The sequence below is a fragment of the Leptonotus elevatus genome, chromosome 16 (assembly GCF_054856555.1).
Source record: "Leptonotus elevatus isolate MCC_2025b chromosome 16, RoL_Lele_1.0, whole genome shotgun sequence".
Taxonomy (NCBI): Eukaryota; Metazoa; Chordata; class Actinopteri; order Syngnathiformes; family Syngnathidae; genus Leptonotus; species Leptonotus elevatus.
Genome location: NC_141254.1, coordinates 6,536,312 through 6,551,816, shown reverse-complemented (window position 1 = coordinate 6,551,816; position 15,505 = coordinate 6,536,312). Strand labels below are relative to the sequence as shown.

Below are 15,505 nucleotides of genomic sequence, written 5' to 3'. Positions count from 1 at the left end.
CTTTCGTCCACAATCTTTCTTTTTAATTGAGATGCATTTGAGACGTTAGGACATTTTTACTCAGAAACGCATTGCCTGGTAAACGCCTCGTTTCAATAACGAATAACACTTAAATTAATAAACACCTCCTTCACAATGGGAAAATCATGTTTTGTTTTGTAGTTCTAGTTTTGCAGTTGTAAAGATAGAATCGTGCATGCATGAACGCTACCAGAAAACCGAATGGAATGGAATTTCAACTGGGTTTAAGAATTAGCGACGTGTAAGTTTAGCTACTGGGCTAGCTTAGTCGGCTATCTTTTTTAGCCAAGCTAACACTAACCCTCTCCTCATGTCCCCGTTGATACAAACAGCTGTTGTTGTTTTCACACAAAACTTCACTATGAGCAACATTTAGGAAACCATAATTGGAGATAGCGACTGTACCTTGTAGATTCTTGGCAAAGTGTAAGAGGGAGGTTTAAATTGAGACTCTGTGGCATTGTTGTAGCCACCTGCACAGACAAGTACACGGTGATTACGGTTATGGTTTGGTCACTTCCGGTTACAGATTAAAAGAAGCTGCCCAGAGCATGGAAAATATATTTTTTTCACAGGAAAACACTGTCACCAATAGATTTGTAGCCTCTTTTTTTTTTTTATCAATTAGTCAGAGACGCTCCAACCAGTGGCTAATTGTTCTGCAATTGTGCTTATGAATGTACATGCAGTACTTCTGGTTTGGCTTGCTAAATAATTTAGCTTGACGTAGTGAGCACTGTACAATGGTTTCAATGTGAGCGCAGCAGCCATATTGGACCGGTACTTGCATGAAAACAGATTTGTTGATTTTGGAGCGTTTTTGTGAATTAATGTATTTTGCTTTTTTTTCCAATGTCATTTAATGAGCAATGGACCGCTGTAGATTTTTCCAAATTACAATTATTTTGTGAACAAATGGCTCATTTGTTCAAATGATTTTTGTAAACAAAGGACTCGCTCCTGCAAACTTGAAATGAATTTATTTCTAATATTTATTGTATAGCTGTTTTATCTTTTGTGAACAAAGTATGTAACTAAGATCCATGTTTTATTTTGGGAGCAGGGGAGTTATTTTTTGGTCCAAGCTCTTGCGAGCAAAAGACTTTTGAATTGTACCTAAACTTTTTGAGAACAAAGGACTTCGATTTTGATTGGAATCACTTATTGTAAACAATTACTAGTGGATTTTTCCTTGCACTTTGTGTGTACAAAAGATTTGGATCCAATTCACATTTCTGAATAAAGGACTTTGATATCGTTAACATTGGAAGTTGGCAAGATGGAGCCACGCATGATTGAATTGAGCTCTCTAGCGCGACTGATTTTTAACGTTTATTGTATAGTACCTTTTGACCACTAAGCCTGTAAGCAATTACGTGTGCGCGAAAGACTGAAAAAGGTTGAACATATAACGTGATAATAGCACAATGTAACATGCTTAATGCTTACATCATACAATGTTAACTCCTTATCCCGCAATGGAAATCAATGACAACATGGAGCATGCTGAGATTTTTTACTATATTTTTGGGCAGGTAACTAATCCAAAACAACAAAGATGAGAGGCAAAATAATGTTAGAAATTGGCATGACGAAAACACAATATTAAAAACTGACGCTCGAGGAAGCAGAGGACAGCAGCCAACCAGGAACAAGTGTGGAAACAGTCCACCAATCAGGAGCGGGGATTCGCACAGCAACATTTGCATATGCCAGTGATTGTAGATTGCCTCTGCGGCTTGGCTGGAGGGTAAATGTTGAGTCTTCGTCCAGAAACGTCCCAGACAGGCCAAAACAAATCTGTCGGACAGTACTTTTATATAAACAGAACAGACACACGTTTCCAATACGTTTAAAATATACTATAGTAGAATAATTTCATTCCAGTTAATGGGGAAAATTGACTGTTCTCTAGTTATTGCTATTTTCATGAACTGTGTGTATGCAGCTAGGTGAATTCATCATTCTGCTATAACGGTCTCAGCGTGAACCGCACCCTTGCCATCAGAGGACGAGCCAATCAGACTGCAGAGAAGTAATAGGCCACTCCCCCATAACGATGGCTGTTTCCCTGGCATCACCTTTTGTATGTGTGTAACCATGACAACATTTGTGTGTTCCAGGCTTATCGTCAACCTGCTGTGCAATGACACAACTGTTCTGCACTGAGGACTCACTTTGCAAACAGAACGATCACGATGAACTCTACTGCTTCGTGGGGCCGACAGGTACAAGAGGTGTTTCCTGAATAAAGCCCCTTCCCCTTCGGACCCTGATTCAACTTTGAGGTGACATGAATCACGTCATTGTACACACGCCTCTCTCAAAATAATTAAAATCTACTATACAATAATCCACCTCTATTGCAGGTTCATTTTTTTGTGCAGTTTTCATTTTCTGCCAGATTATTTTGGGTGTAATGCTACTGTTGACCGTTAAATGGCATATATTTAAATACAAGTATTCAATAAAAGGAATTAGTCTAGAAAAGCCTAGTTTTTGAGAGATTTATTTTTATTTTATTTTTAAATTGTTCTATGAAAAGAAGTATACCAGAAAAGACACGTTTTTGAAAAAAAATGTTTTGAATAAAATGAAGTATTCCACAAAAAGCCCAGTTTTTGATGATTAGTGTCTGTCAAATACTCTTTAGTCCTGCTTTTTACACCTACAAAAGCAACGGCTGTCGGTTCATTTCATAATGTACATATTTGGGCTTTCCAGATTGTTATCCAGTGTGACGCTGACACCTTCCACGTGACCTTCAACGACACCCACCAATGCATTACAAATATCAAGTTCACAACTTGAAATGCATCAACTACCTGGAGGTGTGGGGTAAAGTGTCACTGACTAGCATCAAGCTGATGTGACGTCATCGGTGGCCAAATCAACCGCATATCATTGTTAATTTCTAATATTATTTTGTCAACTTCTAAATGATTATGATTATTTTACCACTGTTGTACACCGTTTAGAAACCTGCAAAAAATATATATAAAATACAATAAAAAGATCCCAGCATGCACCACAATGTCATTGATTTCCATTGCAGCATGGGAGTTCACAATTTGAAAGGGTTATAATATCAGTTGGCCTGTTATCCAAATTCTATTCCAGGATTTTTCGCTGCTGGTGTAAATAAAATACAAAATAAAATTACTCAGGTTCTCTGTTCTACTAAAATGCTGGCTAATGCTATTGCTATTGTTGACCTGTGTGTGACATGAGTATGTCCTTAATGCCGACTGGTACCCTGGAAATGGCTAAAAAGTGACCCTAAAATGGCCGCTCCAACAAAATGGCCGACTTGCTGTATCTTCAGAAGAAGCCTTGATGGCGCTACCCCATGCCCACATGTGAAACTGCACCATCACACAAAATGTTATACGGCCAATGGATTGCAACAAAGGGCTCCAGATGCCACAAGAAGATTCCAGACCACTGGGAAAAGCGTTTGAATTAGCATTTGGTGAAATTGAATGAATTTTCCTTTACCAGGAAGTCCTTAAGCAGAAAAGCACTCCCGTCGTTGTCGCTTATCAGCTGCCTGCGCAACTTCCTGTTCTCCTCCTCCAGAGTCCGATTCTTTTGGAAGATTTCCGAGTTCTCCTCCAAGACGGCCAGATACTGTGTCAAGGCAATCTCGGCAGCATCCCAGACTCTGAGCTTCTCCTCTGGGATGATGTTGGCCATACTCTCCCAAAAGGCTTTATCGGCATCAGAGTCCCACTCCACGTAATGACGCAGTTCCGAGCTCTTCATGCAGTGCACACGGTAGCTGACGAAGCTCAAAAATGCAGGAAGGATGTTGTTGGGATGTATGAGTTCCGCATTCCCGCCAACCGGGTCTTCGTCGGCTTGGGCCGCCTGCACTCGATGCTGCTCCTCGTACTTAAGCAGGAACGCTGCCAGCCTGTTGAGGTCGTCGTCGTAGAAGTCAAATGCGTTGAGGAGGCCTAGGAGCTTCTCGGCCGTACGGCGCTCGTTGTACAGGAAGCTGAGGTGCTCGCTGTTCTCCATCAAGAATCCCAGCTCATTGCACAACAGCCCCAGCAACGCCACCATGGTTTTGCCGTCCACCTCGGCCACGCTCTCAGCATACACCTGCGCCGCCATCTCGAACTTGTCCTGCGGCTGTATAGGGTAACAGCGCTCCATAGCGGCAACAGGATGCTCCCACGTCAGGCCCAGGTGGGCGCAGAGGTGCGAGTCTGCCGCCAGCGCACTCTCAGCCAGCAGCTTCACCTCGGCCACTAGCATGCGCGACATCTCCACAAAGGTCTGTGTGTCAGACAGGGCGAAGTGCTTCATCTTTTTCTGGATGCGCTTGTGCTGTGCCATGCTGTGGCGGATGTCATCCAGCAGATATTGCTCGCGCCGGTGGAAGTTCTCCTCCTCCATCTGGATCGACTTCATAATGTCGCTCAGCTGCACCTTGAGCGTGTTGACGCGCTTGCGCAGCAGGTAGATGACCTCGGGCTTCTCGTCGCAGCTCAGCTTGCGGGCCTCAAGCACGTTGCGCTTGCCCTTAATCTCTTCCTGCTCTCGCTCCAGCTCCATCAGCTTCATGTCGATGGAGCGCTTGGACGTGTTGCACTCCTCCTGCGCCAGCTCCAGCTTGGGCATGGCATTCTCATACTCCTCCATGGCCAGCTTCCTCTGGGTCAGCCATTCTTTGCGGCGGGCCCGGAGCTCCGCCTGGTAGCCCTCCCACTCACGCAGGCTCTGCGTCAGGAAGACGTCGTGTGGGCTCTGGATGTGCGACAGCTCCTTGTTTGCCATGGTCTTGCGCCTCACTTTGTTCATGCGCTCAATCATCAGGTCCAAAGCCTCCGTCTGCTTGCGTAGATCGATGGAGTGGCGCTCGTCGCCATCCATCCAATTCTTTTGCAGCTGGGCGATGAGGTCCATCTTGTGGTTCATCATCTCTGAGCACAGCCCCTGCTGACCTTTCAGGGCGTCCAAGAGGTCCGGCAGCGTGGCTTTGGTGTCGGCCTGAGCCCAGCCCTCCTTGATCTCCTCCAGCTTCTTATTGCTGAATTCCTTGGAGTTATCCAAGCGCTCCATGCGCAGCCGCAGGACCTCCTCGAACTTGGTCCGCCGCAGCGACTGCTTGGCGTCGGCCGCCGTCTCAAGGTCGGTGAAAAAGGAGAGCAGCTCGCAATGCAGGCGGATGACTCGCTGAGCTGTCATGGGTTCTTCAACCTTGACTGCTTGGGGGTCCTCATGGACCTCCGGCCTAGATACGGTACTTTCCTGGCTCTGCATCTTTTCCAAACTTGGTGGTCAAGTCGTTATTCTTACAAGTGGAACAATGCACAACTTCCAGTCTGTTTGAACACCAACTAAAGTCAAAGATGCATCATACTCTATGATTTGATGATGTGCAATTACATCGCAATCTGTGGTTGGATGATGTCATCACGTCTTCATTGCGAACATCATGCTGTACCTGTTTTCCGGGTTTGGCCATGTGACGTTGGCTTGTTGGCAATGAGAGCGCGAGGGAGCTTTGACGTCAATTTCAGTCGACAGCATGTAGTAGCCCAGGACAAAGTAGCAGTGCCCTGCGGTTGATAAAAATAGATGGTATAATCTGCTTAATCCTTACTCCGGCGATTGTGATATTAATCAGAATACCGTTGTTCGACAAATTGGGGCCCGGGGCACATACAACATTACTGCAAAGAAATGTTCCACTTTAGCTAAACCGGAGTGTGACAAATTGATGTTAAATTGTGCTGTTGTTATTTATCCATCGTGTATTTTGAGGGAAGAATGTCAGACGATGTAACTGTTTGAAATTGTGATAAAAGTGCCTTTATAACTTCCTCAACCATTTTGTACAGGGCTATGTAGTTTGGGCGTCTTTGATTTACAGTGACAATTTGACATGTTTCCAAACAACGAATTGCCAATCGCCCTTTGCTTTAAAATTTACCGACTGTCGTTCTCCAACATTTTGTGGCCTGACTCGTCACGTCAGGAGCGCTCGATTTGCGAGACACGCACTGCGGATGGGCGGAGTCAGTCCAGCAGAGAGCACCCATGATGCGTTCGCTGACTTAAAACTACGGCTAAACAGACACATAACAACACAAAAGAATGGGACGTTGTGCTGTCGGATTTGTCTCCACTCACCACCGTCAGTTGTTTTTCAGCGGTCTATCCCGGGGAGAGTAGCCTTTCCCCGGTGAGGTAACGACTAGCTCGGCGTTGCCGGCGGCGGGCGGGCGAGCTAGCATCGGAGATAGGCTAGGCAAGGCTAGATAGTTGCCTTTCGGCTACTTGCGATTCCAAGAAGCTCCCCGCCACCATTGCCTGCCGGGGAAAATGGTAAGTGTCAATTAATTTATCCCACGGCTGTTCTATTGTGACAATAGTTGAAATAGGAGTTGTTTTTTTGAGCAGTTGACTAAGGGCCAGACAAAGCTAAGCGTTAGCGTAGCACACAAGGTGGACAGTACGCCTCTTAACTACAACACACACTTAACAATGTGCACCTAATAGTGTAGTTTAAAAATAAAATAAGACACAGACACACAATTACACACTTAAGCATGCCCACAGTGTCTTTAAGAACACCGTATTGAGAAACTGAAGGTGGATTGTACAAAACTGAATGATGATCCCCCCCCCCGCATATTCACTATTCGTTACTCGCGAATTCTATTGCACGAACATCCGGGCATTTGTGATTTTCCACAATGTAAACGCTTCCTTTAGAAGGCTAAAACAAAGTATTGTATTGCTTTTGCCTGTGACTAGCATACAAATCAGGCAGACATGTCATCATATTTTGAAATCCAAACAATACTCACGCAACATAATACAGCGATCCGAAGTCCAATGCTTTTTTCAATGGCCGTTTCTCAATATCAAGAACACAGAGTACGTTCTTGTGACGCACGGTGTCGGGTCTTGTTAAGACCGGTCTCAAGAACATACTTCCCAAGCACGCATATCTCGCTGTCGTATTTCCGTAATTCATTGCAGTTTTATTATGTGACTAACTTTCAACCAATTTGTACTACTATGTTGATGTTTCAAAATGTGTTTGTACAACATACATCGGTTAAAAACCTTACTTACGTCCTTGTGATTTTGTGAGACGTCATCAGTGGCGGCCCAAGTACTGTTCCAATCGGAAGTATGCATAAGACAAGACCACACGGATTTCCTGGATGTCAATTCTTTTTTGCTAGCTTAAACTAAGGATCCATCGGTTGTTGCTTGGTGAAGGCTTGGCTGGGAAAATATCCCAAGATGCATTTCGTACTTCAAGGAACGAATAGCAGCGAAGGAGCATCACGTTTGTTCTTCAACTTTCATTTGCGGCAGAATAGGCACTGCATGTGCATTGCTGTCCCCCATCAGCATCACGTTTGGAAGCATTCGTCCCCTTTTATGAGCGTAAATAATAGGAAATATTTAACGTGTAAAGTAAAACTAAATCTATATTAAATCTAGTCCTTTTTTACAAAACTTAGTTTAACAACTGCAGTTTACAATATTATATATATGAATTCATTTATATTAATTATGATTTACTATATGTTCAAAGATAATTTTTATAGATGTACCACTATTTCACCAAAACATGCAACTCACATTGGTGATGTTGTATACCTGTAAGTAAGATGATGTCTGTTTTTTTTTTTTCCAATGTAGTGATTTTGGAGATGTGACCAATTTGTTTGCTGTGTAGGTGTACCTGTTGAACCCTCTGGAGAACCTGAGAAGCTACATCAACAACCGCCCGCCACTGGTCATTTTTATGATCAGTGTCAGCGCTGTGGCCATCGCCTTCCTCACTATTGGCTACTTCTTCAAGATCAAGGAAATCAAGTCTCCAGAGCTGACCGAGGTGAGCCAGTTTCTGTCATGGGAGAAGTGGCGGTTCTCAAGATTTGCTGCCAAGAGGAGCAAGAGCATTAATTGTATGATGTGTGCCATGAAGCATATATTTTTCTTTCCTCAGGACTGGAACACGTTCCTTCTACGCTACAACGAGCTAGACTTATGTGTGTCGGAGAATGAGACCATCAAGCATGGCCTCAATGAGTCTACCACGCCTGAGAGTTTGGCAGCGACCAGCGGGCAGGCACGGCCCAGCACGCTGGCGCCGCTGTTCTCGGACGACTCGGGCTCCATCAACATCTCAGTGCCCATCACGCTCACCCTGGACCCACAGCGGCCCTTCGGCGGCTATTCTCGCAACATCACTCACCTGTATGCCACCATCCTGGGACAGCAGGTTGGCCTTTCTGGTGAGAGAGACAAACAGAGAGACCATTGTTTTTGTTTTGTTTTGCCCCCACAGCAGCCATCTTGAGTTGGTAGGGTAGTTCCATCTTCTATGAGTTCACCATTAATATGCGTTTCAGGCCGGGAATCCCACGAAGAGATCAACATCACGTTCACGCTACCCGTGTCCTGGAGCGCTGACGACTGCATCCTGCACGGCCACTGCGAGCAGGTGGTGTTCAGCACGTGCATGACCATCACGGCAGCAAGCAACATCTTTCCAGTCACAGTGTAAGTTTCCCCAGCTATTACAAAAAACAAAAACAAAACAAATGTATTAAGTAAACCTTTTAATAGCAAAATAAATGCAGAGTGTAAAGAGCGTGGAGTATGGCTACTTGAAGTTAGTGCAACAATACACTAGCTTTACATCCATGCAAAATCTGTATTTTCTTCCATCTAAAATGTATATGCGACTGGCAAAAGGGTCCTCATGTGCCCCCAAAAATCTAAATTGAGATATATATATATATTCAAATTCTACACTTAATTCCTTTTAAAATTATATATACATGTACGTACCTCAAAATTTGACAAAGTTACAGCAGCTTTAATGTTGGAAGGTTGAAATCCCTAGTTTTGAGAAAAAAGGGGGTTCAAGTTTTGGTACTTGCATCTTTCAAATATCCATAGCAACCAGTACCTTAGGAAAAAGATATGAACCTAAAATTTTCAGAAACTGTTAAAAAAAAAAAACTGTGGAAAGTCCATTCCAATCGCAGCTAAGGTCATCGTCCGAGATTTGAACTCTTTAAAAGTTTTGGAAGTTTGACCTCTCCACAGATGATATCAGCCTCAACTTTGAATATCACATTAAGCTTACAATTTATCTTCTGAGGCATCCGCCAAAGTTTGGTTATTTTATTGTTGCTCCTTGTGGTATTTTCTTGCTTAAATTGGGTCATATTACCGCAGTGGGAAATTTGATTAAATAATTTTATGTAAATTAAAAGATTATTCGCCATTTGATGTGATAAGTGCTTTATTGATAACTTATCATGGATGTTATATCTCAAATGCTTTTTGTCACATGAAGAAAACAAAAATGTTGTGGTTTAACAGTTTTTGTTTGTTTTTGTTTTGGGGTGGTTCCATCCCAAGCAATACACATGGGACACTACGCTATTGTATTTACAAGTCAACATAGCCTGTGTGCATTTTGGGGCGGGGTGTCGTGGTGATTCTTGAGGATCATCGCGATCATTTTTCATCTTTAAGTTTCATATTTCATAGCTCATTTTTATGTTCATTTCATCCCACTTAAAAGAGCATCAAGTGAAACTGTGTAGTGATTTTCGAGACTCAGGCAGGCAGTTCATTTGTGACGCGTCGCTGGAATTCGGGTTTTTAAACAGCTGCCCAAGATGCGGCGCTAGCTAGTAGCTAGGCTAAAAACACTCCCATAGTTAAGATGCATACTGTCTAATAATTGCTTATTTTCATACACAATTTTGACTTTTGAGCTGCAGGTAAATAGAATTACAGACATTAATGTCCAACTGTCTAATATTGTCCATATGTCCACATTAATCCTCGGGACATGTGGACCATTTTGCCGGAGCGAGTCGCATATTAACATACATATTGTACATGGCTACAATAGAGATAAAGGTGAGATGTGAATGATGGTAATGTTAGCACGTCATCACTTACATCTTCTGTATTTTCTGCCATCGAAAATATATGTAGAAAATAAATACGTATTTTATAAATTACAATGAAAGCTAGTGAAGTTAGCATTATCTATATTTTCTGCTGTCTAAAATGTATACATAGTAAAATGTATACGTAATAAAATGTTTCAATACAGTTAGGTTCCCCATCAAAACATTCACCTCCAATGCTATGGCCAAATGTTTTTTGTTTTTGTTTTCACAGGCAACCACCACACTGCACGCCAGAGACGTACACAAACGCCACCTCCTGGTATAAGGTGTTCACCACCGTGCGGGACTCTGACACCAAGTACAGCCAGGACTACAACCCTTTCTGGTGCTACAAGGGCGCCGTGGGCAAGGTGTACCACGCCCTCAACCCCAAGCTCACCGTCATCGTGCCCGACGTGAGTTAACGAGAGATTAAGAAGATTGTTATTTTGTTTTTTGTGTTGTGGTGCCGTAGCAAATCAGAAAGGTGAAAGCCGAATAGAATTTTCTGCGATATAATGTAATGTATTCTTTTAATCAATTTATATATTTTTTAAGCAACTTATCATGTACATACTTTTTTAATTAAGTCAAGTGTATTGAATAAATGAATTCATATTTATTAAATAAATTAATGTTTAAATTATTTATGAAATTGTTAGTTACATGCATTTTGAATTTATTGATGAACAGTTTTTAAACCTCAAGTTTTATTACGCAATGATTAACATATTTTGCTTGTACACTTGTGTGATAGTTAAAAATGCTAATGATATGAGACGACAGGTTGATATACTGCATGACCTCTGAGTTAACTAAGCACTTTTCTTTGACCAGGATGACCGCTCCCTCATCAACCTGCACCTGATGCACACCAGCTACTTCCTGTTCGTCATGGTCATCACCATGTTTTGCTATGCCGTCATTAAGGGCAGGCCTGGCAAAGTACGGCAAAACAGCCCTGATTTCTTCCCTGAGAAGGTAGGTTCCAAAAATAGAGAGGACTGTCACAACTGCATTTTGTGATCAAACATTGCACCAGGTCAAATAGACTCATGAATATCCCTGGTAGAGCAAGAAAACAAACATTATGGTGGGAACAAAATGTTATTATTATTTATCTCTCTACACTTTTCAGTTCCTTCCAGAGACTTTTGACATTTCTCTGTATGTGCTGTTGTTTTGGTTGGCATTAACTACGGCTGTATAATATTGGACAAATGTGATAAGGCATATAGGTGTTGAATATTGCAATACTGATATTATTACGATAGTTAACATGCACTTAACATTTTTTTACATTTTTATATAAAATTATTTCATGCAGCTCAATTTGTTTATAGCTAATTAAATGTAATTTTAATTTTTTATGTCGAAAGTCAGATTGACCTATTTTAAAGAGTTGAAAATGGACATCTAATTTCAAATAAGGCCTGAGGGTTAATGATGTTTTATTTATTTATTGCTCTTGGTGAGAAATGAGCAAGCAGAAGGTTTAGTCACATGTAAACTGGTTAACTTTCTGGACTTGAACTGGTGTTCATGTCTTGTAGGTGGCACTGTCAGAAGGCTAAGAGGGTACGAGAAGACCCCATAAGGTAATGTGACAACATTAAAAGAGAAAAAAAGAATAAAAACACCCAGAGACGACTCACCGTGTTGCCAGGTGGACTCTCAAGAATAATTTCGAAACTTTCCTTGCAATGATGTTGGGATGGTCCAACCAAAGATACAAGTGCCTGTCCTCTGTGGTGTAAATATGACGTGTTGAGGAACTTTTGTTTTTTTTCTCCCCTTTTGGGTTTTATGTTTTTTTTGGGGGGGGTGGGGGGCTGCGTATGTGTGGATTATTGTTGATTGGCCTCTGGAGTCCTCCGGTGCCATATCAGGGCAATGCAGTACAATGTGCAAGCGGCATACCGCTTCAAAGATAAGTTTGTCCGAATCACACACTTGCGAAGTCTACAAAGGCAAAAGAGAACCGCCTTGGGACATGACGGAGCACTTTCCCCAGGACCAGGTATATTTCTCAAGCCACGGCTAAATTGTTAGAGTCTGATTCGTCCCTGTTAGTTAGCATGCTATTGCCACACAGTTACAGCGTGTTTTAACATGTTCAAGGATGTTCCAAAACAATTAGTCACTGTCATTAAGAAAGACATTTTGCAATTTTTCCCTGTACCGTACCAGACCAGACCTTGCAGCAAAATTGTAGTGAGACTTCATTTAATGCTACAGAAATTACCATCAGAGCCACAGCTAAATTGAAGTAAGTTAACACGCGAACAATTACAGTTTCTTGTGAAGTTGTTCTTGAAGTTGTAGTCATATGTTACTAGATAGAATGGAAACCCTGGTGAAAGCATGCCTTTGTGTAAGGTTGAATTGTTAGCCTCACATTTTTTGTTTGGTAATGCAAACCAGGAAGTAACACGCTATCTAAAAAACTTTACGACCTGAACGCAAATTTGTGATGTTATTTAAGTCGTGAACCGGTAGCGAGTAGGCTAACAAACTTTATGACTTGAGCGCTAATTTATGACAGCTTACATTAGCCGCGAACCAGGGAGTAGCACTCTCATAAACGGTTTGACCTGAATGCGCTTTATTGACATCTTATGTTAGCCATAAACTAGGAAGTAGCATTCTAATGAAACGCCACCATCCGATAAACATTACTGAGAATACTGATTATCGGTAAAATTCAAGTTGCGTTACATCACTAGGATGGAAACATCCGCCTAAGCTAAAGTTAGCGTTAGCATCACATTTTATTTTCCGTGAAAATTTTAGTTAGCATGTCGCTTTCTGATTAACATTACAAATGTGAGAATGGTGGTGTTTAACTTATGGTTGAATGCGCATTTGTGACATTTTACGTTAGTCGTGAACCCGAAAGTAGGTGCACCATTTGTTAGCAAGCTTGTTACATTCTGCTTCATAGTCCCTCGAAGACCTTAGGAGCGTTTGTTAGCTAGCGTGCAAAAACTGCACGCGCTCGCTTAGGTGTAATTGTTAGCATCACAATGTTTGTTTGTTTTTTATTATTATTTTTTTAGGTAGCATGCTACTTCCTTATCAATGGCTAAGTCAGGAATGTGTGGACTGTGGCGTTCACGTTGTAGAAACTCAAAATGCGAAACTTCTTCCATAGCCTGAGTTGGTTATTAATACAAAAACATAATTGCTCCTTTTTTTCTTTTTTTTCTCCAAAAAAATAGATTTCGTAAAAACAATCAGACTGTGTTCATGCACGTTTAAAAATAAAAACAATTTGTTTAGTTTTTTTCCTTTGTAATATATCAGAAAATGTCAAATGATCGTTATGTGTATGCTACTGAGCACTTCAGTGTGTGACTGAGGTGCGTAATGAATACCGGTACTAATTATTTTCAATTAGCATTACGTTACTAGAATGAAAACTTTCCATTGTTCTAAATTGTTAGCCTTTCGTTTTTCCCCTTTCATTTGTCAGTTACTGTCCTATTTCCTGGAATAAATGTGCAGATTGTGGCATTTGACTGGAGAAGTTAAACTATATTGAAAGAGTTCTGACTTAGCCTGAGCGAGCTTTAAAAAGTTCCAAATGTTTTTATTTGGGCCCAAAAAAATTCTCCTATTTTGTCTTTTAAAGGTCTCGTAAAAATGATTGGTCATTGTTCATGTGCAAAATACTTAGCACGTTAGCCTGTTAGCGGAATGTCAAGATGTCGCCGTTTGTCATTTCAGCAATTCTTTTTTCTTTTATGTGTGTTGATTTTGACGCAAAAAGATGAACTTGCCTTACCTGCGACGGATGACGTTTGCATCTTCGTCATTGTTTTCTTGTGAAATCGATGTATAAATATTCATATCAATCCTCCTTAAATTATTTCATGTTTTGAGTTACTTTTGTTGTTTGGATACTTAGCGCAACTTGTAGATTTCTTGCACATTTTGACCTGATTTTGACTTATTATTATTATTTTTTTCATTATATTCCTGCACCCAAAAAATCTTTGTATAATTATATTTATGATTAAAGTAATTTATTTTTGTCTATTATGACGCGTGCGAAAGGAACGAGTGTTTGACGCGATTCTCTCAAATAAACATTTGACAATCATTTATCATAACCGCTGAATTTATCATTTGTTGCTTTTTTTCATGTGAAAACTTACCGAAATCTGCCTTTTCCACATTTTCTTACCTCTTCTTTGACTGACTTCCGTATAAGGTACCCGATGAATGTAACACCGCCCCCCACAACCCAAACCTGCAATACAACATCATAACGATATTTATTTATCTTATTAAATTACTGTATTGGCACAAATAGTAGTCCGGGGCGTTTATTGACTCAGTTGCAGATGCTTATTATGTACATAATACAATTAATATCAAAGTGGACTTGAATAAAAAATAAATACCACCATCATGGTGGAAATGCATGAGTTATTTTCCTGTTGATTTTCCCGTCATTAAAAAAAAAAACTTAAATTCATTGAATTAAATAATTTTATGTCTTCTTTAGACTTAGTAATTGTAGGTTTAAAAAGAATTAATGTATTTGAAATCAACTTAACATTTTTTTTAATGAATTTGCTTTAGTTGGTCTTTCAAACTATTGAATTTCAAAATTTGTTGTTTGCTAAGATATAACTTGTTTTAGTGAATTATAATAATTTATGAAAGTAATTCAATTGATTTTGCAAAATGTATTTCTTCATGTATTTTTTTGTTGCAAAATTAACTAAAATTACATCATGTTAAGATTTTTTTTTGTTTTTTTTGCGCATTTAAAAACATTTAATAAATGTTTTTTATATATATTTTTATTTATTTAAAGATTTAAGTAATCTGTAGGTCCCCAGATGTCCACCACATTGTGGATCAACTGCATATGAGTGTCTACTGGGGGGAAAAAAATAGTAATTTAACAGTCAAACTTAGTGCTGCAGTTTTGGTTAGCAACTGCATTCAAACGGGCTCAGTTAACACTTGCATCTGTCAATGTGAGCAACCCTCTACCCCCGCCCCTTCTGCTGATTTGAATTATTTTAAGATGGCGCACCTGGCCACTATTTGTGGAGTGGCATCTATTAAGGGAAATACGGTAATTTGTCATTTTCTTTGTTTCATATTACACGCATTGTTATATCCAACATAAACCTGTATAATGCGTCTTTCTTGAGATTACCATGTGTATATTCATAATCAAGCATTCGTCCGTTGCTTTGGTGTTATCTGTGTCAACTGCAAATGGCCTTAAAACAAGTGTGCAACCAAACAAACAAAACAAAAGCCACACCTTTCTATAAAGGCTTTGTACTCATCTCTACTCACCGCTCACTTTTATTTGTCACGGCGCAGAGCTTGCAGGCGAGTAGGAAGCCAAGTGTGTGCCTTCTGCACTAATTCAGCTGCATCCCCCCATGTATATATGTGACAGTAGTACTTATATGAACATATAGAGTGAGTGACGGGTTAATGTGCATATGAACTGCTGTAAATGAATACAAAGTGAATTAAACTGTCTGTCTAAATCA

General features: G+C 40.7%; 3 protein-coding genes across 3 annotated transcripts in view; 1 reads left to right on the top strand and 2 right to left on the bottom strand.

Moving 5' to 3' along the window:
• LOC147160497 (dynein regulatory complex protein 1-like) overlaps positions 1–5,465 on the bottom strand; it is a 7,227-nt gene extending 1,762 nt beyond the window's left edge. The window contains exon 1 of the mRNA XM_086098146.1: positions 3,520–5,465. Within this exon, the coding sequence (XP_085954272.1) occupies positions 3,520–5,292 (1,773 nt within the window). The 5' untranslated portion in view covers positions 5,293–5,465. The remainder of the gene's footprint in view (positions 1–3,519) is intronic.
• lig3 (ligase III, DNA, ATP-dependent) overlaps positions 1–7,263 on the bottom strand; it is a 22,298-nt gene extending 15,035 nt beyond the window's left edge. Inside the window, exons 1-2 of the mRNA XM_086098145.1 lie at positions 7,117–7,263; positions 5,477–5,591 (exon numbers count right to left, since the gene is read on the bottom strand). Of these exons, the coding sequence (XP_085954271.1) occupies positions 5,477–5,591; positions 7,117–7,182 (181 nt within the window). The 5' untranslated portion in view covers positions 7,183–7,263. The remainder of the gene's footprint in view (positions 1–5,476; positions 5,592–7,116) is intronic.
• tmem248 (transmembrane protein 248) lies at positions 6,033–15,505 on the top strand. Its single transcript, XM_086098149.1, has 7 exons — positions 6,033–6,360; positions 7,733–7,891; positions 8,006–8,294; positions 8,412–8,562; positions 10,210–10,393; positions 10,815–10,958; positions 11,531–15,505. The coding sequence occupies exons 1-7, from the start codon at positions 6,358–6,360 to the stop codon at positions 11,549–11,551; spliced, it is 951 nt and encodes a 316-aa protein (XP_085954275.1). The 5' UTR covers positions 6,033–6,357; the 3' UTR covers positions 11,552–15,505.

Coding starts and splice junctions, on each gene's coding strand:
- tmem248 (XM_086098149.1), top strand. Junction 8,295..8,411: donor ACAGCAGGTTGGCCTTTCTG/GTGAGAGAGACA, acceptor TATGCGTTTCAG/GCCGGGAATCCCACGAAGAG. Junction 8,563..10,209: donor AACATCTTTCCAGTCACAGT/GTAAGTTTCCCC, acceptor TTGTTTTCACAG/GCAACCACCACACTGCACGC.